The sequence below is a fragment of the Athene cunicularia genome (assembly GCF_003259725.1).
Source record: "Athene cunicularia isolate RWA chromosome 12 unlocalized genomic scaffold, athCun1 chr12_part1, whole genome shotgun sequence".
NCBI classification, from domain to species: Eukaryota; Metazoa; Chordata; class Aves; order Strigiformes; family Strigidae; genus Athene; species Athene cunicularia.
This window is the reverse complement of record NW_020799116.1, coordinates 19,453,723-19,476,187: the sequence shown is the minus strand read 5'-3', so window position 1 is coordinate 19,476,187 and position 22,465 is coordinate 19,453,723. Positions and strand designations below refer to the sequence as shown.

Here is a 22,465-nt window from a genome sequence, read left to right as displayed (position 1 = left end):
TAATTATTTAACAGTCCAAGGCCACGGGGAGCACATTAAAGCCATTTCATGAACCCACAAGCTTTCTGAAGTCTGGAAACACATTGTTGCCCAAGGGCAGACCAATATGGGGCTTCAGCCCTACCCAAGGGACTAAACAACCTGGACACCTTTTTTTCTCACCCAAGCACTCAGGGTAGGACAGAAGCAGCGGTAGGAGCAATAAGAAGAGCATTTCCATTGAAAATAGCATTATGTACCAGGAGGCAGCTATCTAACCTCCACATGCATGCTGAGCACCACCCCAGCAGAGTGGTTCTCCTCCACCATGAACGTGACCACGAACAGCAGCAGCTTCAGGAAGAGGAGAGAATTGCTGGGTGTAATTGAAACTGCAGGGAGGAGCTAGGGATATAAAATGTAATTATCTGCCATGGAACGAAGCCAGGATTAGCAATCTTACTTCTAGTCATTTAACGTTCCCATTAACTTTTCCATGTGCTGACGATACCATTTTGTGTCTTACTGGCTGTGAGACACAGCACTTCCAGAAGAAAGCCCTGGGCCTCCTCTTGTAAGGGTCTCAAATCAGGTGCAGAGGAGGGGGTGAGGGTCTAGACTTCAACAGAGGCCTTCTCCAAGGGTCTGGTATATTTTCTCTCCCTAGCTACCAAAACAGAAGGGGTAGGAGGATGCTCTAGCTGAGCCCTAGTTGCACCACTCTCCTCTCCAGGTGTCAGTGGCTAGAGTTGGCTAAGGTCCCTTTCTGGTGCTTGGGAAGATGATCTGGGTGGGCATCACAACAATTCAGAGACCTTCTCAGCTATAGCTGGTGAGACTGGGTGAACTTCAGACCACCTCAATCTCCCTTCTCTCCTTACACTCCATCTCAGCAGGCTGCAAGACACCGAGCCAATTCACACCCAAACAGCATTGCGGATGTCTCCACACCCAGCCTGTGCTCAGCCCATTCCCCTTCCCTGCACCCAGGCACAATGGAGCAGAGCCCCTACTATCTGGAGAGGGCAGCAAACTCCAACGGGCTATTGCATGCCCTCAGCTGGTTTGAAATCCTCTTGCTGAGGTTCCACCACTTTCCCACCCCTACCATTTTCCTTGCACCCTCACCATCAGAGGATACAGGAGCTGCAGAAGGTCCTTCACTAGCCTCATCCCAAGCTTGGCCAAGATGTCCATCCAAGGCACCAGAAGGATGATGCGTGTTGGTGACTCCAGCACCCATATGACCTGCTCCTATTCCCTAACCCTTGGACACCTTTGGGGAGCAGCGGACACTGCTGGGGGTGCCCTGAACAACAGTCACCCCTTGCATGAAACCAGCATGAAATCAGTGTACACATATGAAATCCATGTCTTTGTCAAGAGGCAGAGGACCGTGGCCTCCAGCCTTCAGGCTTCTCCCAGCAGGTACTTGGGATTCAACAGCTTCTTAAAGGCTTTTTTTAAACCTTTGAAGGGAAAAGCACAATCTTGTCTCCATTTTAAGTGAGGAGAGAGGACTGACCCTCGGGTCAGAAGGCACCCACCCCTGCCAGCCACCTTACCTCTACCAGGTGAGGCGTGGGGTTGAAGCCACACATGTTGCAGACCTGCTGCCGGCAGGTTGTGCAGGTGTTGTAGTTGGGGGGCTCACTGGAGCCCACGTTGATCTCCGCCTTGCAGAGGGGGCACAAGACCCTTGCTTTCGGCACTTCCTTTGGCTTGACGCCCTGCTCCGGTTTGCCTGGCTTCACGCCTGGTGCAGCACCAGCCCGGCCCTGTGCCCCCGGGGCTTTAGGACCAGCTTCTTTGCTGGCATCACTGAAGACGATTTTTGGAGGCACTTTGCCAGGAGACGGCTGGCTCGGAGTGGGAGCCTCTGGCTGGACAGACATGAGCGTGCTCGCCTGGGTCAGGAGGGATGCCCCAAAGCCAAAGAGTTTCCCTGTGAGCCCCTCCTGGGGCTGCTCTTGTGCTCCAGCCCCAGGGGCCGGGGCAGCAGGCTTTGCCCCAGCATCTCCTGTTGTCTTTCTCTGCTCAGAGGGGGAAGGCTTGGCTTGCTGATGTTGCGGGGAGGACCTGGCCGCCTCCTGAGGTTTTGGCTGGCCTTGGCTGTGCGGTTCCTTCTGCGGTGTTGCGGGGTGAGGTTTGGGTGGCTCGGACGGCAGGGTGCGGGGGGCCGGTGGGGATTTATCTGCACCTGGGGCCGGTGGGTGCTTGGCTGGGGAGTGGGAGGGAGATGGTGAAGGAGAGTGGAGCTGCTGCTGACTCTTGGAGCGAGGAGCAGTGGTCATGTCCATCCCCAGTGCCCGCTGCATCTGGCAGTTCAAGCACAACCATTCCTTCACCTGTAAGATGAGCAGAAGACATGGGCAGTGAGCAAACTACAGCCACCCACAGGCAGCCCCAGCACACCCTTAGGTTCCCCTAAGCAAACCCTATGTAACTACAGGAACAAGCCACCAGTCCCTGAAAAACATTTTGGTACCACATTCTTCATGAAAAGCATCTCACAGTCAGGGTGAACAGACCCCATCTGTCACAGGTACCCATGGCACAACACGCCAGTGCAAAAGCAAGCTTTAATTAGCATTGGTTGGCTTCCAAGGCTTCTGCTGTAAAGCTCCTGCTAGCCACAAGGCTCTGCCTGCAGGCAGCACATTTTGTGCCTCTCCCAGCAGAGAGGGGCCTTTCCAAGGTCTCCCAGCCTCACCACCTCCCTAAAGCCCATATTTTTTCTTTCTGCTTGGTGACCAGAGCTAGCATGGAAAGCAACCAGTGCCCCTCAGCCAGGAGCAGAGGGCTGGCAGGAGGTCCAGCACAGCTCTACAGAGGAATGCCAGCATAATGCATGTGTACAACTGCAATGCTCCCCAGTGCCGGCATACTGCCTGCTGCCACCAGGCACCTCCCAGAGGAAAAGCTGCCGTGACATGCCTGATGCTTCCCTGGAGCCAGCAGAGATGGATTTTCTGGAATTGATGTGACGGTTGTGATATCCCACCCAAAAATTGGGGACTGCAGCCCATAAGGGACAGCAGGGAGTGGGTTCTCCTCACACAATGCATCTGTGCTGCTGGGCAGGCAAAGCACTGGCTGGGGAGTAAATGGTTAATTTTCACTCTTGTCATGATGAACTTTTGGATGCAAATGAAAAATATAAAATGCTCCCTTGATAAGTGGTGATAAATGAAAGACTTCCCCCCTCGAGAGATGTTCCCTGTGACACGCTAATGTCTGAATTAAGTTAATTAAAGAGGCTGTAGGAAAGCTGTGAGCTTTCCCATACGAGGAATCCCCAGGATGCTCAGCGGCTGTGCAAATTATTAATATATAGTACAGTCAGCAGGACAACCAGGTCTGCCTGCAAATGATTTTTCTGAGACAAGCAACTAAGGTGGCAAAAAGGACCGGAGCATTCCCAAAAACTGGAGCGGCCTCCAGGACAAGCGGTCCCCAAGCGCAACATGGGCCACTTGCAGGCACAGCACCCAACCGGTCCCAGCGCCTGCGCTCTCCTGGGGCTGCATGCACTGCATGAGACATGGATTTTCCTGTCTTTTGTTTCAGAAGCAGCCTCCTCATCCCAGTGTTAAGGATCACCTCTAAGGCTCAGCTTAATCCCCACTGCAGAGACATTAAATGCCCCATTGTCTCACCCAGCCCAATGTCTCGAGGTCTGTGTGGCCTTTTGGTCCTGCAGTTGGAGGCACGGGTGCTGCACAACTGATTCATAACTTGGCCATAGGGTTTTTCCCCCCTACACTCTAACCACAGCAACATTTTAACATTTTTCTGATCACAGAAACTGTCCACAGAGATGCAGTAGGGTGTTTGGGCAGGTCCTGTGATTGAACAGGATGGCAAGTCCCTGAGGGGGGAAGGCAGATGTGCCCTGAGCCTCTCTTTACAGATCCCTTCCTCAGGACTCTCATCAAGCCTGGCCTTCAAATAATAAACTTTTTAAAATAGAGAAAATTCAGACCAATTGGGAAATATGGATTAAAATTAACAAAGGAGTGCATGAACAAACCTCCACGTGCCCACTATGCCCCTTCCATTCTCCACCAGCACCTGGCTGGCTCAGCAGGTTGCAGAAAGCTCTGCATTGCCTTAGTCCCCAAAGCTCTTCCCATCACCTTACAAGGCTGGTTGAATGCCAGCTCTGTGCTCTTCTCAGCCTTCACTGTGCTTTGCGGAGCTCCCACGCCACTATCCTCACTAGCCTCTGCTTGGGTATCTCACTCAGAGCTGAGTGAAAAACAGCCTCAATTTTTGCCCAGCAATTTTGTGTTATATCGTTGTTTCTCCAAATGGGCCACATTATATTTAGTTCCTGAAAATAATGCTTTAGTTTTTATAATTTCTCATGGTCCTGCTGTCTTCTCTTCTGACATACAGAATTCCTCACGTTATTTTTGCTTTCACACCCCCTGGAATTTCTTCCCACTATTCTATTTCAGGAGAGCATCTCCCAAAATCCTGTCAGCTTTGCCTGCCATCCCCACCAGCTTAAATTACGGGAAAACCAATCCTTTCTATTCAGGTTCTCTCTCCCCACAAAGTTCCCCAGTATCTGAGAAATGCCAAGTCTTCCCTCTCTGCTTAATCTCCTGTCTCACACTTTAAGACCCTCGAGGTGAGGTGAAAACTGGGGCAAGAAATCTTCCCAGACCTGCCATCAGTGCTGTTTGCATATTGATTTTAAGGGACCATGACCACAAGGTACACAGCAAAGGACAGCTCCAAACTCCTGGTGTTGTATAGTCTGTATTTATTATAGCCTGGCACAAGATTTAGCTTATTTTCTAGAATAGGAAAAATACTTTGCCATTCTCCTGCATAAACTTCCAAACAATCAAACAAAATATTGAGGGAATTCAATTGATTGCTCTCAACTGTCTGCCAGCATTAACGAGGAGCAAGCGTTGCTGGTGAATACTGAACAGCTCACAGCTCCAGCTTTGCTGGTTCACCCCCTGCCCGCACCACGCACAGTGCCTGCTTTGTCCCTGGCCAAGGCTCGTGCAGAAGAGCTGCTCCCCGGGCACCAAGAGGTGCCATCCCCGGGTCCCGCAGCCATGCAAGCCGCATATGGCTCGTGGACAACCCTAACAGGATCTTCGTGAGCTCAGGGGCTGGGGAATACTGATTGAAGCTTTCTCACTTTCCACAATAAACCTGACTTATGCAACCAAGACAGAAAAAAGCCAGGGGGCTTTCAGATGGAACAGAAACCATCAAATCGGACTCTGTGACTTGGTAAGCAACTGCTGAAGAACGCAGTAAAAAGCTGCAGGGAATATAGCGGGGTGGTGTGCTCCCAGAGTAAGCATTTGAAATGTAAATTTAGGTGGGATTATCACAAATTGCCTGACCAGCCTCTACAGATACAACTGATGACACAATGTGAATTAAAACAGATTAAAGATGATTTAAAGGGTCCTGGAGGGAAAATAGTAAAGAGGAAGGTCCAAGTCATCTTGCCAAACATTCTTCCCCCAAGAAAGAGAAAGGAGGATGGAAAAGCCTGGGCGTAAATCTTTACTAATCTAAACCCTGAAAGTTTTGATTTGACGGAGAACTGGGCACAGAAATAGATGAAACAGTGGGCTATTCAGTTGGCTTGCACTGCTGTCCTCTAAACGCTCTCATTTCTCGCCTGCAGACTCATTATGCAGGGGGAAGATACTTGGAAAACAGTAGAGAAATAGGGGGCAAGAATATGAAAAGAATAATTTATCCTACTACTTCTTCACCACTGCTAACAGCCTGGGTAACTAGCAGAACGAAATGTCTGTCAGTGAGAAAAGCCCAAGATTATTGAAAACTCTAGTTTCAGCTCACTTTGTGGGAATGCTGAAGTCACCATTATACCCTAAAATTAGGGGAGGTAAAACTGCACTGTCTTGAACAGCCTGAGACCAGCTGCTCAGAGCACACTAACCTCCTTCACCCCAGAAAATCTGACCGGCAGAAATACTGAAAAATACAAAGAAAAGGGCAATGTAGATGATAGCTCTGAAACCAAGCTGATGCCTTAATGAAGGGCAAATGAGGCTGGCTAAAAGCAAAGTTAGTTGCTGTACAAAAGAAAGGGCACCATTAGAAATATAAAATCAGCACACCAATGTGCTGAAATCTTCCAGAGCTTCAGATCTTCAGAGCTCAGCAGACCAACGTCAACAAAGAAGCTGTGAAGTGCTTAAACAGTATGAAAACAAAGGAGCTTCAGGAAGAAGTCTCTTGGGGAGCAGTAGGAAGGATTGATGAAGGGCATTAGGGACAAAGATCACATTAGAAAGGACAGGGGTCCATCACTGGGTGGAGATGGTAAAGCTGTTAATGAGACAGATATGGCAGACATGCTGTAATTACTGTCATTGAACATTTGGGAAGAAGCAGGATAACACTAATTATGAGGATGAAGCATTTCCAACCTATTAGCAATCGAGAAGAACATTCAACAACATCTACCAGCAGCAGAAGATATTTAAATTTGGCAGATATGAATAATTTTGCAGCCAAGAGATCTAAGAGAACTAAGAAAACTGCTGTGTGCTGATGTTCATTTTTAAGAGGAAATTTTAGAAGACTGGAAGAGTCTTCTGCTTGAATATCCAAGAAGGCACAGGTATGGCCTGAAGGGGACAGCTAGCCAGATGTCTGTCCAAGACAGAAAGACAGCACTGGATTCAGGCAGCAGAGAACCAAGGGGCATGCATATATGCCAGTCAACGTGGGTTTAGGAAAAACAGGTCGTGGTAAGCAAACCTGGTTTTATTCTCTGCACATTGGATATAGTTATGCACAGAAGCAATATCCTTGATGTCCAAAAGGTGTTTTGACCTCATAATGCATGACATGTTGACAAAAAAAAAAAAAAAGGCACTATAAAATATGAATAGTGAATATGCTAAATGGATTTCAGACTAGTTACCTGGCTGGTCTGGGAGACAACAAACCACTGCTGAAGTATGTCTCTAGTAAGGACTTCATCTCACTGTGGCTAACACCACTCACACACAGCAGATTTAGATAAAGTGATAAATATTGATGAAGACGAGTCTCTGCTTCCTAGCAAACCTGTGCTCACCCCATGCGGGAAGCCCGGAGCTAGAGGTAGGAGTGAGGAGATGGCTCAGCCTCCTCTTCCAGCATCAAGGGACTTCTTCCAGAGCCCTCAACAGTTCCACACCGACATTTCAAGGAAATTAGTAAAACACTGCAGGAGATATAGACCGGATCTGTAAGAGTGATTTCTAGGGATGCAGAAAATGTCTGAAATGAGAGAATTAAAGAGGTTGATCTTTTTCGTTTATCAAAGAAAAGATTAAGAAGTGACTTGATTACGATACAGCAGCACATTCAGGGGAAACAGTATCAGGTACTAAAAGGTTCTTAATTAGGCAGAAAGAGGCTTAAAAAGAACTAATGACTGGAAATGGAAGCCAAATATATTAAGCATCACTTTTAACAGCAGATGTTTCTAACCATTAAAGCAAATTACATACATGCTGTTGGGCTCAGCAGAAGACTCAGAGAGGTAAAGCTTGCAGGTCTTTCATCTATAGGGCATTTCATACCCATACTGATCTCAAAACCTTTGCATGTTTGAACCATCCTGTCTTAACTGACATTTGGTAAGTCTGCATCCAACACCTGACTTGTCTCTGCCCCACACGCAGTGCCCAATGCACCCATGACCACCAGTCTTGCCCTTCCCACAGCAGACCTCTGCAATGTCACAGAATATTCCTCTAAATCCTCTCCCAAATGTGGTTATTCCCCAATGCGTGGACGGGTCTGCAACTTGCAGCACTTGCGGGGTCACCATTGCCAGATGTGCCTCCTCCTCTCAGTGCTACCCTGCAGCTGTGAGCACTGACTATTTGCAACTCCTGTTAGGAATGAAAACTTTCCAATCAGTATTTCCTTAAAAAAATTGTAGACAGGAACATACAAAGCATATGCTAGCTGCACTCAGGGCAGATTTAAACACCAATAAGAATTACAGATGAGCACATGCATGGCAGGCCAGATCCTGACCCTCTGCAGAGGGATGCAGTACAGGAAAGCAGTGGTTTGCACAGGTATATACAGGGGACTAAAAAGCATCCCTGGGTGCTGCAGCTTACCAATCCCTCAAGAAAAACACCAAGAAAAGCACACAGTTAAAAGTGATCTAAAACAATAGAGACAGCTTGAGCTTATAAGGCTTCTAAAGTTATTCTAACACCACCTATTTTAAGAAACAATGTGGAAACAGCCCATCCCCTGGATTTGTACCAGGAGATGCAAAGGAGCACTGGTAATGTGCAGGTTGTTTTGTTCTCCTGAGGTAAGACAATACAGCTCTAAAAGTATCCTAGGTATAGAATTCAGCCTTTGTGGTAGACAGGAGAAGCTTTAAAATGAGCTGTAAGCAGAAAAACTTCTTAACTGAACATCCAAGAGCTCTTCAAGCCAGAATTTAGGATTATAATGAACTACTCTATCTTTGCTGAGGGTTGCTTATTTTGGACCACTTGGAGGTCACCCAGCATGCTATCCTACTACATAAAAATAATAAACTGCAAAAGAATAGAAGAGCATTAGATGAGCATATTTAAGACTTTGGAGACTTGAGACTGAATGGTTCCTCAGCAGCCCTACATTTCAACACTTCACTGCAGCCACATCCATCTGACCATGCCAGCTATACGACCCTGTACTGGCGGAGGAGGCCATTGAGCACTTCAGGGACACAGTCTGTCTGACTTGTTTTAGATTATTGTTTTAGGCTGGGAAGAACAGCTCCCAAGCCATCTCGAGTCAAGTGTGGTCAATCCCACCCAAAGTTGACCGCTGTGAACAGGATGGAGCAAAGGAGCTTTGTTCAGCAGAAGATACAACCCATCCTCCTTCTCCTTTGGCATGAGACAACAGGGTGCACAGGTAGATGAAAAACAAGAAGCCAAGTTCATAGGAAATCAGAGGAGAAGAGGAGCATGGGTTTTCTTTTAGAGTTTCCCAAAATATGTGTACGTAATATTCTACAAAACTGGAAATCCCCCAAAAAAACACGTTTCAGAAGAGCAAGAGAGCAAGCCTTCGGCAGGAGCTCTTCAAGAGCTCCAAGCAGGCACCTGTCCTAGAGCCACCACTCATGAAGCCAACCTCTAGCAGATAACCCCCCAAGGCCATGGTCACAGCCCCATCCTCTGCCTTTTTTGCAGGCACCAGTACAGCCAGAACTAGCTAAATATAAAAATAACCAAAGCTAGAGTTGGGTTACAAAGGTACTGTGTTAACCAGGCTAATAGGGAGGTTCAACGCCAAAGATTGCTGACTGCATGAAGAGCTTCATTAATGGGTGCTACTGGCTCATCCTGGAGGAACACTGCAACAACCTGGCCTCTCCCTAGAGCTGTGAGAGCTGCCAGTGACCTGCCTGAGAGTGTCCTTACGTGCCTTCAATTCATCAGCTCTGCCTGCAGATGAAGAATCGTCGTCTCATGAAATCGGCCAGTCAGCGAAACGTCCCTTCCCCTCCATGCCTCCCGGATCTGCTCTAGAGGAGCTCTCTGGGGGGCACATCGTGCATTTTACATTGTCATGCTAAAATCTGCCAAAGCCATGTACCCTGCAATTAAAGCAACATCCTGATCCAAGAGAAGAGGCAGTGCTAGGAGGCAGCCCTCGGCTAGAGAACAGAGGGAACAGCAAGCTGCGGCGGGGAGCTGGGATGATGCTAGGGGGGGCAGGAGGTGGGAATGGCTGTAGGAGAGCAGGGAAAGCTCACTAAATCCTGGAAGAGCTGCTGATGCATGGAAAAAGCTAAAGGTACCATGTGGAGAAGGCTTCCCACACCATCTCAGACTTACTGGTGGAGCATACAACAAATACAAACGTACGTCTTATTCTGAAGTATTTGGGGTTGTTTTTTTAAGCAGCACTATTGCTGCTTTTTCCTACGGCCACACAGAGACAGCATACCCTGGAGCTCACACGCTGAGGGTAGGGAAAGCAGCCCCTGTTGTTGGATCAGTGCACAGCCTGCATGCAAATGAAATGAGAAGCCTGCAAAACATCCCGTGGGAGGGCGCAAATGGGGTGAACCAGCAGGGTCTGATCTAGGGTGAACTGATAACATCAGGGGATGAAGTCTCCTAAGGCACTCTGGAGGACCACAAGCAGCCCAGTGTGCAGGAGCTGTCATGTGTCCGTGGCCATGCTGCATGTCAAGACATCACCAAAATTCAGGCGTGCATCCAGGTGGAGAGGAGGCGGATGCAAACACACAGGCAGCGTGGGCTGGAGCTTCCTGGTCCAAATTGAATGCACAGTTTGAGGAGAACCCAGGGCTCCAGAGGGACTGTGCAATTAGGAATGCTTTGGCACTTAATTGACAGGGGAATTGGTCACTGAGGCACTTCTGAAAAAGGCCACCTTATGCTCATCTTTATCTTCAAACATCTCCATATAAATAAAATCTAGTCCTTAGCACTCCTGCCCAGAAGGGGAAGCCACTGAAGCTGTCAGTAATCATCCTGCTAATGCCTGCCAGAAAATAATCAACTTGCTCGCTTGCTGGCGAGCAAGAGGAACCAACCCCCAAACTCATCTCCTTCACTGCAAATAACAGATGGGAAACCACGTTTGTCCAGAGAAGATCGAGCTGCAGAATACGACAGTGCCATTTCATCCTATTAGTCACTTCTTAACCAGTTTCCTTTTTGCTAGTTAGCACTCCCTGAACTAACCGAAGGCTGCTAAAGCAAGTCCTGTCCTCTCCCCCAAGGCCATCAGGAGGCAATCACTCACAGGAGGGTCTGCAGACCGTCTGAGTTTGAGCAGCAACCTCCAGCTCCCGTACCTCGCTGCTCGGATGATCTCTACCCACCCCACGCAGCCACCGACGCAGAGATAAAGCAAACGTTCAATGAAAATAACTGCACGCTGACCAGCTTTGCAACTAACCTTGATCTGCCATCACACGCAGGGCGGTGCTCCTCCAGTAGCATCCCCCATGGCTAAGGCGGGATCAAGCCGCTAGCTCCTTGGAAAGCACAATCACCCCGTCCTCTGCTACTCGCCCTTGCTGGTGGAGAGCAGCAGACGAGCGGGAGGAAACCTTTCCAGAGCCAGACCCAGCGCTGCTCCTCTGCTCCCCCCGCCACGCAGGTCCCCCCACCAAAGCAAGACTAAGCATGCTTGCAGTGCCACCGCCTGAGGCAAAGGGACAAGTCCTTCCAGTTCATTAGGGAAGGTTTCTTGTGCGATTTGCTGCCTCACTAGCTCCTGTTTAGACAGCCTTTGTTCCCTGTTCGAAGGAGAGCATGAAAGGTTTGGACGTCTGTACGCGCTCAGAGGATGCTGTCCCCTGGGCCTGGTCAGGAAGGACGGCAAAGAGCTCACCCCAGGTTTTAATCTCTTGAGCTTTGCACGCCGATGTGCTCTAAGTGCAGCCCCAGGTCCCCTCCCACTCTGTAATGCGGGACTTCCACAGGAGCGGTCCAGGAAACCTAATGGCTTGCTTTGCCTTTTTCTGCTGCTGCTGTGCCTGTACCCTGCCGCCAGCCGAAGGACAAATGTCCAGAGTAACAGGAGCCTCTGGTCCTGCTCACTGATTGTCTTCTGCAGAACTAAAATAGCAGCCTGGGAGGGAGCGGGGAAGCTTAAAACTTTCCACTCACCGGCACCTCTTGCCCAAAGCAGAGAAATACATGAGGCCATGGGGTTTCTCTGGGTGAAAAGTGGCTACCATGTACAGCAGGGATGCAATTCATAGCTATAATGCTATAAAAGAGCATAGACTGCTTTCGATAAATGGACTTACAACAGATTAATTTAGAAGCAGCCCAGTTTCCTATTGGTAACACAGAATAAAATCATTATTCACTTACTGCATGGCTCCACATTTATTCAGTTATGAGTGGTTCCTGTTGCAGCCTTGCCCACAAGTTTCTGGCTCCTTTGGGAATACTCCTGGACAATTACAGCAATAAGAGATAATGGTTGTAGCTCAGGGACTGAACTAAACATGCTTGAATATTTTTGAAGGTCCTTTTACACCCAAAACTTTGCATTACCTTGGCAGCATGAACATCTGAGCACGGTACAGTAGCAGTCAGGGCAGAGAGGATCATGATCCTCTGACCCAGTAGTAAGCATTTGGGACAGAAGTTTTTAAATAACAAAGACAATCCTGGTGCTAGCGTAAAGAGTATTTTCAGAGACAGAATCACAGACCAGGTGTTATGGCCTCACATTTTCTCCAGGGAGCCAAGGAGCCGTTAGGTCTCATTTACACTCAGCCAACACGTATTTTATGAGTGAAGCCGCTGGAATGAACAACTTCTGCAAATGAACATATCAGAGTGGATGGATGCATTGAAGCAGAATGTATTTTCTGCCTTTCTTTTCTTTATGATTCTAGATTAAATATGTAATAAATGCCTTTGCAGAATTTAAGGCCTGAAGATAGACAAGACATTGCACAATCTTTTTACATAGCTAAACAGATTTAATTGCTCGGTTATTCCAGATAAACATGATAAATTCCCTGCCATGAATAATTTATAATCCAGCTAGCCACACAATCTATGAAGCACAAATCTATGGCTGCAACAAAGGGAAAGTAAGCAGATGCCATGATCCTGAGACACTCCAGCTTGTTACCAAATGCTGGCCAAAGGAGCAATAGCGTAGGCTGCCCACGGTGGGACTGTGTTTGCCTGAAATCATTGGGACAGCACGTACCTTCATTTGGTTATTGTGTTCCACAGAGGATGCAAGTATTGAAAAAATTAAACAGGCCCAAAGTTTGGATGTGCACCTGGGAGGAGATAGGCACAGCACATATTCCCCTCTGTTCATGGTCTGGACATTGCTGGCTGTCCCATGCAGCCCTCCTCAGGAGCTGGCTGTACTGGTTTCTCCAGGAATTTCACTAGATGTTTGTGACCGAGTGTAAAAGCGGCAGTGAAGCACAGCAGGATGCAGTGCACTGGTGGATGGAGGCCTGACAGGGCTATCATGAGGGATGATGGCACTCAGGACCTCGTGGAGGCGGCAGGGGAAAGACATCCCATCCAGCCAGGACTTACCACACTCAGACAGGAGAGACCTGGGAGGGGGCCTGAAAGGTGTCCAGGAGGAGGGTTAATCCTAAACCCATGACAAAGCCATCCCAGGCAGCCCCCTTCCCATGGCAGAGGGGTAACGAACCGCAGCACTGAGCACAGCTGCGGGAAAACTGTTGTACAAACCACACATTGACCAGTAAGAGGGGCAGGTACCACCTCCAGTGGCCCCAGATGAATGCAGAAGGTTTTCCCACAGGGCTTGGAGCCCTGTCATAAACCTTGAGCATTTTTATGCCTCTCCGAGAAGCAGACAAGAGGTGCTGGTGGGTTTCCTCCAGCCTGGGCACCCAGCACTGCCTCTCCCTGCCCCACTCTCTGCTTTTTCCAGTAGATGCTCCTGTGTCTGAATTTTATTTATGCTGCTGCCTTTAATGTGTGTTTGTTGGAACAAAGCTTCAGGATTCCACCCTGGTGTTCAGCAGCAGCAAGAAGAGAGAGCTATAAGGGCCTCCGAAAGGGTTTGGCTCTATCCTCTGCCCCCAAGCAGGACCAAACAAGCCTGCATCACTGCTGACAGATGTTTGTCTAATTTGGGCTTTAAAACTTCCCATCAGTTGTGGATTTACTGAGTGGGCAAGCAAAAGGGGGAATAAATGGGCTTTGGCTTAACCATCCTCACTGCTAGAAAACATTCCCAAAATATTAACCTAAATCTTCCTCGCAGTCTAATTCCATTACTTGCCATCCTACAGACCACAAACACTGAACAGCAGCTATTTTGTTCAGTAAAAACAGTCTGACAACAGCTTCTCTGCTGAAAGCATCCACTGGGGGAAGCACATGCTAACATCAAGGCCACAACATGCAAAATGTCTCCTAGAGGTGACTGGCCACCACCTTCAAACTGCAGAACTCCTGGTCTTGATCTCCTTGGGGCTCCACAGCACCTCCACGGCCTTCAGATCCAATTAATGTTTTTCTGCATTTCCAGGTACAGTTTCTGTGCATTTTTAGGAGCTGCTCAAGCAGCTTTGAAGGACCACATGCTATGAATGGAGCTCAGCCATGCACAGTCCAATGAAAGGAGCCAACAGACCACCTGCCTCCAGACTCACCTCCTGTCTCACCTTCTTCTGGAGACACCCACTTGGGTAGCCCTTGTGTCTCAAACAGGCTTACAAGTACGACCATAAACACCAGAAACAGCTTGTCCAGTCACCAGCTACCTATTTTAATAAAACAGAATAGGCTTTCTATGTTGGAATTCCTATCCCCATCCAAATGCACCTGGACTCATCTCGTAAGTCATCATCTACTAAGTAAAATATACCAATTCTAACACAAAGATAGGCAAACAGTTAGAATTTGAACAGATACCTGTAAATCCACATCACTGTTAATTGTGTTTTTATAGCCATTACATATCCTCTAAGAAGGAGATAGTTAATTGTAAGCCAGTCTACAATAGCAATCACCCTGTCTTCAAAAAAGAAAAGCTAATTGCAAAGCAAGATTAAAATTGGTCATTCAAATCACGATTTTTGCTTGCTGATTTAAAGTTATTATCGCCATAGAGCTCTAAACTGATACACCCCAGAAAGGTGAATAAACTCTTAATCAGAAAGAATCCTGCTGCCTCTTCTATCATGCCCCAGCCAAAATGTGAAGTTACCCAATTAGGGGAGCTCTCTGCTGCCCTCCTGATGGGGGGCTCAAAGGATCACCATAGAGCAACCCGCCTGGGACCTCTCAAGCCCAACTTAAAACCCTGGGCAAGCTTACAATGAGAGCTAGTTTCAGTCTGCTCAAACGAGGGGCAAAGTCCTTGATTGCAAAAGTAGAAAGCATTACAGAAGAGGAAAAAAAAAATCAAATAGAATTGTTTCATTTAAAAAAACAAAACAAAACAAAACAAAAAAATCACAGAAGCAAATCTTTTCTCCACCTTTTTGGGCTTCTTATATTTTCTTTGAAAGACTTCCGAACAGCAGCAGCTTTGGGTCAACACAAAAAATACAACCAACAAAGACCACCAAACACCACGAGAATTGTCTCATGAACATCCTTTTTACGCAAACACAGCATCAGCAACTGCGAACGTTGCCTTTAGCCCCTTACTGCCCGTGCAGCTGGCTATTGCACCCCGTGGTGCACGGGAAGCATTCCCCTTGCCAGGACAGATCTCCCACTGCTGAGCTACAGCAGCATTTCTAGCACCGGTGGCTGCAAAGAGAAGGTAAGAGAATGGAGATGTATTGGACACAGTGGTGCATGCAACACAAGCAATAAATACCAGAGGAATAAATCAGGTCGCTCATTTGAAAAAAGTATTTAAGAGCTCCTCAATGAGGGCATCTGTCCACAGCATCACAGTTGACAACCCCATCTGAAGGAGCGGGCCAGTATTTAATGAAATCTCAAATTAACTTGTCAGGCCAAGGGAAAAGAAAAAAAAAAGCTTCTCTTACTTGTAAATAGTGCATTTTTGATGAAAGCATTGCAGCTGTGACAGACAGCTATCTCCAGGCAGCCATTCCATATCTTTGGCATGACATTACTGAAAAGGTGCACAGCTTCTATAAAAGCATTTCTTAGTCAAGCCCTGTAGCTCAATACATTGTGTGTAGGTGTTGAATGTGCCCGCGCCTCCATGCCAGGTCCCCTCCACCAGTGCTGCTGCTGCAGGCACGAAGCATGTTGGATGGGGTGATAGGCAACACAGGCTGCAGTGCTCTGGGAACGGCACTGCTCCACGCTCACCCAGACAGAAAGGAAAATACAGAGGAGCAAACCGCACAGTTCAAGCTGATTTCATCCCTCTTTGATTTACTCCAATGCCAATTAGAAACCGCGTTTGGAGAGAAACAATAAATCTCGTCACACTCCCCGGCCTCAAACCCAGGCAACTCAAGTGTAATTACCAGCCAGGGGACTGACTGATCTACAGCACGTTTCTCACAGGCGAGATAGTGGGAGCGATCGCTGCTCCCTCCATTTTCAGGTGTTCAGCTGAAGAGGTCTCACTCATGATTTTCAAGTGTTGTGCATCAAAACCTCCAGCTGAAAAGTGGAAGCCATGCTGACCACAAGTAATCAGACCTGAACTGCCTTAAATTGAGCAGATAAGGGATGGATTGGCCAGCAAGAGGAAGCAGCAGGGCCTGTGCACCAGGGTAGGGAAAGCATTTTACATCCAAATAAATACCACCTTCCCATAAGCTTTTATCTGCCCACAGCCTTGTCTGTTGGTGTTAACCCCCTGCCTGGCTTGCCTGGCACTCTGCAGAGCAAGGAAAGGAGGAGAAGCAGGTCTGAACCATGGCATTAGGATGCAAAATAGCACACCATGCATGACTGACACCACCTTGGGGGATCCTGCTCATCAGTGCACAGTAACCCACTCAGGGAGAGGGTCTCACCACACTGAGACCTTTGCTCCCCAGCGGGATGCAGGCTGAGTGGCATGGGGCAACTGCCTGCAGCTGGAGGACCTGGGAAAAGGGGTTGACTGGAGCAGAAGGGGGACTTGGGGCAACAGCTTGAGCTGGCCAAAACCATCGGGGGGTAATGAAGCCTTCACTTTTTAGAAAAAGTAATGCAGTGGTCAATGTTGGCTCTTGTTTGGGGTGGCATGGCTTTGAGATCACTTAATGCAGCGGTGCTGGAGCTTCAGAGCCCTCCAAGTGATACATCCTTCAAAACTATCAGATCATGGGGCTTTTCTGGGCAAACCTGTAAAAACCTTATGCCCAGGATCTGCATAAAGCATTATTTCAACATGTCCCCTGGGTCTCAGTGAGAAATTAGCACCTGGACTTAGTTATGGAAAACAGTATTTCAGAAGTTGCTGGATTTTTGTTCTTCCTAATTCAATAAAGCAATAACGATTGTCTGCTAAGAGCAAGTAATGGGATCCCAGAAGCAGCTCAAAGACAGATGGCAGCAGCAGCATGCCCGTTTGGTGATATTTCTCAAAGCGGTCTCCAATTTGAAAGCCACAATCGTATCATCTGGAAAATTAGTATGGCAGGTCAGAACATAAGTTAGAGTTTGTAAAAACGAATTTCAGGGCATTAGCTGGCCTAGCCCAGCATCTCAGTACTGACCTGGGTCTCCTCAAAAAGTCAAGATTCATGCCCCAGTCTGACAAGGTCCCTTTGGCAGTTGCTCCAGACTACATGAAAGCAGCACATCTAGGTACAAGGGCTCAGTTTAACTGGGCTTCACCTTTTGGGGGGGGACCCCTCCTCTTCCCCAGCACTGTTGGTCTTGTATTAGCACACTGTGTTCCATCATAAACCAAGGGTATTTGCTTTTCTCAAAGCTCAAAAGGTTGTGCAATATGTAGAGTATGTCCTGCCCATCACAGGCAAAATGGAGGCAGGTGTGCTCAAGGACAAGCCTCTCCCCACAATAAATATGGTCATTATTTCTGAGGAATCCAGAAATTCAGGTAATTCAACCCTTCCTCAGGTCCCCAGAGTAATTTTAGCACTGACCACTAGTTTTCAGCCAGACCTTTCCACTAGTCCTGGTATTTTATCTACCAGACATCATACTCTGTTCACAGGTGGGAGGTGCAGCAAGCAGTGCCTTCCAAGGAGATCAGGAGAAACATGGGGTGTCTCTCGGGGAAGAAAGACGACATGGTACATCTGAGAGCACAGGAAGAGCTCAGCAGAACCAGTGTGCATCCCAGAGCCACGATGAAGCTAGTTTTGGAGGAACCCCACACCCAAGGCGTTACAGGAACACAGCCTTTCCAGCTTCGCCCGCCCCCCTGTGTACACCTTTAGGCACTGGGGTACTCTGCAATTGAGAGAAGGGAAAAAAAACAAAAGCAAAATCTCAAGGGGAGTTCCCATTCCTAGAGCTAAGACTAGCAGTGCCCCCACTCTGGCACGCCCAGCTGGTTGCTGCACTACACCTGCACCCCTAAACGTCTGCATCCATATCAGACTTTTATCAGGGAATGCTTGCTGAGGCCATGTTTCTCGCAAAACCGAGTTACATGCAGTGACAAGCTCATTTGCTCTTTGGGGACAGGGCTTCAAATAGCTGCTCGCTTGTGGCAATTAAAACAGGCACAGCACTGCCACCAACTCCGCTAGCCTGTGCTGTGACGGATGCAAGCACTGTCTGTAGCGCTCTGATAAGAATATTGGATGATTCAGAATAATCTAGGCTTTGCTGAACATACGAGTCCAAGTGTTTGTGCTTCTGTTTCTGTCTAACAGGAATACTGTGCCATGCTTATTAGAAGGGGGAGAGGGCCACTGGAGATAGGTGGGCACCAAAACTTCCCCTCCATAAGACTGATGGGCACATCTGTCCTGCCTACCACTTGGGTCTCTTCCATGGATGTCCCCAGCTCAAGGGTCTGGCCAGTCTAATTCTACGACTTGGACATAGCAAGAGTGTGACAGACCAGGTGAGGAGGGAGCAAAAAGTCAATGTTAAGTCTTCTTTCCTTCTCGGGGGTTTTCTGTGAGCTGCAACCCAGCAGCAGGGCTGCTGCAGAAGCAGCTGGGACTTCATTAAGATGCAGGAGCAGAGCGGGGCATCCAAGTGGGCAGGGCAGGGGAGCAAGGGAGGAAGGGGCGGGACACACTGGCTTTTCAATCTTCAAAACCGACTTGCAGCTGGTTTAGTGCAATGCTATATCCATGCCTTAACTCCTTTAATCCCACAGACCTGCTGCACAGTCTACTCCCATGCCATTAAGATCACATCTCGCTCCCTGGATTTCCCTATTGAGCCACTCCAACAACTTGGCTTTGATTTCATTCAGAGCAGAAAGCCAAGCCAACGGCACAGCCTATTTATAACATGAACCGAACCCAGAAGTGAAACATCCCACCCTTCAGCTGTCCTTGATCAAAAGGTTTACAGCCTAAATAAACCAGCATTTTAATCAGAATTTAAATAACCAGCTTTCATAGTCCAATTAGCACCATACCCCCTCAGATAAGGGCTGCCCAGGAGCACGGCTGCATATTACATCTCTGAGATAAGGAGCTGGGTACAACAGGAGGGAGAGGTCTGGAAGCAAAGCTGTACGAGTTTGAATAGGTGGTGAGGAACACCTCTGCAGGCACAACTTCTGTCCCACAAACACCTTACTCCATTCACAGGGCTGTTTTCAGAAATCTCTGATACTTTTCAGTCCACTACATTACATAAATCCCTTTTTAGCACCTAATCATGACCATGGTCAAGAGACAGACAAAAGACAGCATTAAAAAGAAGCAAGTTGGGTTCTGGTGATGAGGGCCCATGCAGCTCTATAAATAGAAACAGTGATCAGTAAAATTCAGGTCAAAAGATACTGTCGAGATGTCACCACCTCTGCCAAGCACCACTGTCTTTAAGGACCAGACAGACCTCATATGTCGTTACCAGCCAGGGTGGGAAGAGTGAGACTGCGGCATCTCCTCCTGCGCTGGGGCTCTCCTGGCAGGCTCCCCTCTGCTGCACCAGAGATGTGGCCCCCAAGACAGCGCAGTGGCGGGTGCAGAGTGGGTGCTAGCAGAGAGCGTCTGACACCCCCCATTATAACCACGCTGCTCTCTGCCGCTCGTAGAAAGATGGTAAACAGGAATTCATTCAGCTGGGATTCACTCAATCCCTGTCAGGCACTGAAAGCACTTGAAGTTTCCTCCTAAGCACTCCCCAAAGGCAGCCCAGCGTTTTACCACCAAACACGCATTGCAAACACGACCGTACAAGCGGGGGCTATAAAGCCCTGTGCAACTGCTGCTCTCTGGGATATTTTGTGTGTAGTGAGTGGGATGCAGAGGGACACTCAACCATGTGTGAGATTTCACTTGCTTGACTGGTAGGAAAACCTTGAGCAGCATCCACATGAGCAAAATAGCTCCATCCACCACCACAGGCCATAAATGATCTTATTCCTCTGCCTGGGGACATCCAGGGGAGGGAACTGAAAGCAAGCAGCAGACACAGGGAAGCTTTCAAAAACACGGGGAGCCTCTGACTCGGTGCCCCACTCTGCTTAGGAGAGCTTGACAGCCATTTCTGATCCCCAGCTTGCTTTTATTTTTAATGATAAACTAACATGTGAGTTGAAAGCCAGGGGAAAACCATGTCTCATCCAAGCAAACAGCTTGCTGTAACTGAATGTACCGAGGGAAGGACGACGCCGGGCGGTGGTGGCTCAGTGCGTGTGGCTTGCTGGGCTTGGTATTTATCAACTGACAGAAGATGCCAAGAAGAAAGCAGGCCACTTCCCATCCCAGGAGTATTCATCTTTACCTGCAGTTGTTTTATTACACCTCTCCACCGCAGCATTGCTCCAGTGTGCAGGAACCCACACTCTCTCATCCCCTCTGAACAATTTAACACGTCACCACAGACCCTTATGTGTCCCCGCAGCCGGGTCCCTGCTGCCACGGCTCATCAGAGCCAGTCATCAGCAGAGGGGAGCCACTGTGAGCAACACCAGCCCCATTAGTCACCGGGAACCGTTCAGCCAAGATATTTTTTTGACATTTTCCGCAAGTGAATTTTGCATTATTTGAATCATCTACGCAAAGCGCAGCGAAAGGCGGCACACTGGGAGGAACAGCCAGAATTACTCATGAGCTTTTTCTTTTTTTTTGTTGGCTCTAACTGAAATTGTGATCTATCGAACAGACAAGTCGCACGTCACTGTAGACGGCTGTGAGAAGCCCCTGCCCAGGCTGCAGCAGGGGCCAAAAAGGCAAACGAGTCATTTATATGTAGAAAGGCTCAGCAAGTACAAGTATGCTACTCTCCAGCTTGGTATTAGTTGCCTTATTCAGTGGTAATCACCCCATTAAAAAAAACAATAGAGCAGAAATAAATAAAGCCCAACCAAGAGATAACAGAAGCACCCTTCACTGCACCACTGCAGGTACAGGATAAAATGAAGGCTGGGATACTTGGTGTAGGGGTAAGAGGATCAAAAGGTGAAGAAGCACTAAAATGTGGGATATACACACACAGCCTATTGGTCCAGGGTGATAAATTCAAGGTTCCTATCAATATTTTTCCCACCATAAAAAAAAATACAGAATATTCACTGCAATCACAAAGAGCCTGGTTTTAGTGTCTAGGTCATGAGGTGCTCTTGAAGAGAGCTGTAGGGCTTCTCCAAGGGGGCCCATCCCTCCTGAGTGCTGGTCCCAGCCAGCCCACGGTGGAGATGCTAACCCCAAGTTTTGGGGAGGAGAGCTGCCGCGCAGCAGCAGACCAGGCCAAGCATCCCTGCCTGGGCAGGTGCTTCTCAGCACAAACACATCCCAAAACTGATCCTTTATGAGAAGGCAGCAGCCACGATGAGCCCTGGCTCCTGCAAACAGCATCACACTCTGCACGTATAGGTCACTGCTGGCTGAAGCTCTCCTAAAAACAAATTGGAATAAAACTCGCATTTCTCTCCTATTGTGCAGCCTGATCCAATGGAAAATTTCTCCCGGATCTGCAACGTAACGCTAACGACAGATTTATTTTTACAGCTATATCATGAAGAAGGATGATCTCGAAAGAGAAATCATCCTGAAATGGGCAACTTGACTCAGCAACTCAGCAATGTTGATGGATATGAGGTGCAACATTGCCATATACAGACGCAAAGAGCTGCCTAACACCACAGCAGCACAAAAATCCTGCCTGCCCAAAGGCACCCTGGGTTTTGACCTGATCACAGGGGGGAAAAAAATACCTCCTGAACTTGCTGAAGGGTGCAGAAGGGAGGACCACTGCTTACACAGCCAGCCCGACAGCCTTACCTCCCCAGCTACTCACTCCTCTACCACAGCCATTATCAGGGCAACACCTGGGGGTGAAATCCCCCAACGAATGCCAGATCAGACAAACACTTACTGTTAAATATTATCCCACTGTATAATCTGCTTTTTGAGATGCGGCATTTTCCAGACCCAGCACCTATTCTTTAAGGGGCAGGAGAACTATAACCTCTGAATACAACATCACATTTCTGCACAAGCACAGCACACTTTCAAAATGTGGTGCCTGCACGCATGCCAACAGCTGGGGCTGGAGGCTGCTTCACAGTCAGGAAAATGAATAGCCAGCGAGGTCCCAAGGGCAGGAGTAAACCTTGTTGGCTTTGCCGTTCAGTAAGAGAAGAGACTGTGTAAATGTAATCTCACGGCTTCTCCTCTGCCGTCACTTCCATTGCAAAGAGCTAAACCAAACACAGAGCTGCTGCAGCCAGAGAAAACTTGGAAATTTGAGAGATGCCACACTGGCATCACCTTGCAGCTTCTCAATGAAGAGCCAAGAAGGAGGAGGACTGCTTTGGTTGTCTGAACAGGCAGAGAGAGACAGGGGAGATTAAAACTCTCCTAAAAATCATGTTTAATTATCTATTGGCAAGTAAATACCCTTTTTATCCAGTCCTCCAGTGC

The 22,465-nt window shown here is 48.2% G+C and overlaps 1 protein-coding gene across 1 annotated transcript in view; it reads right to left on the bottom strand.

Annotated features, from left to right (window-relative positions):
• BSN (bassoon presynaptic cytomatrix protein) overlaps nt 1-22,465 on the bottom strand; it is a 73,834-nt gene that overhangs the window by 39,552 nt on the left and 11,817 nt on the right. The window contains 1 exon segment of the mRNA XM_026857610.1: nt 1,545-2,327. Coding sequence (XP_026713411.1) covers nt 1,545-2,327 — 783 coding nt within the window.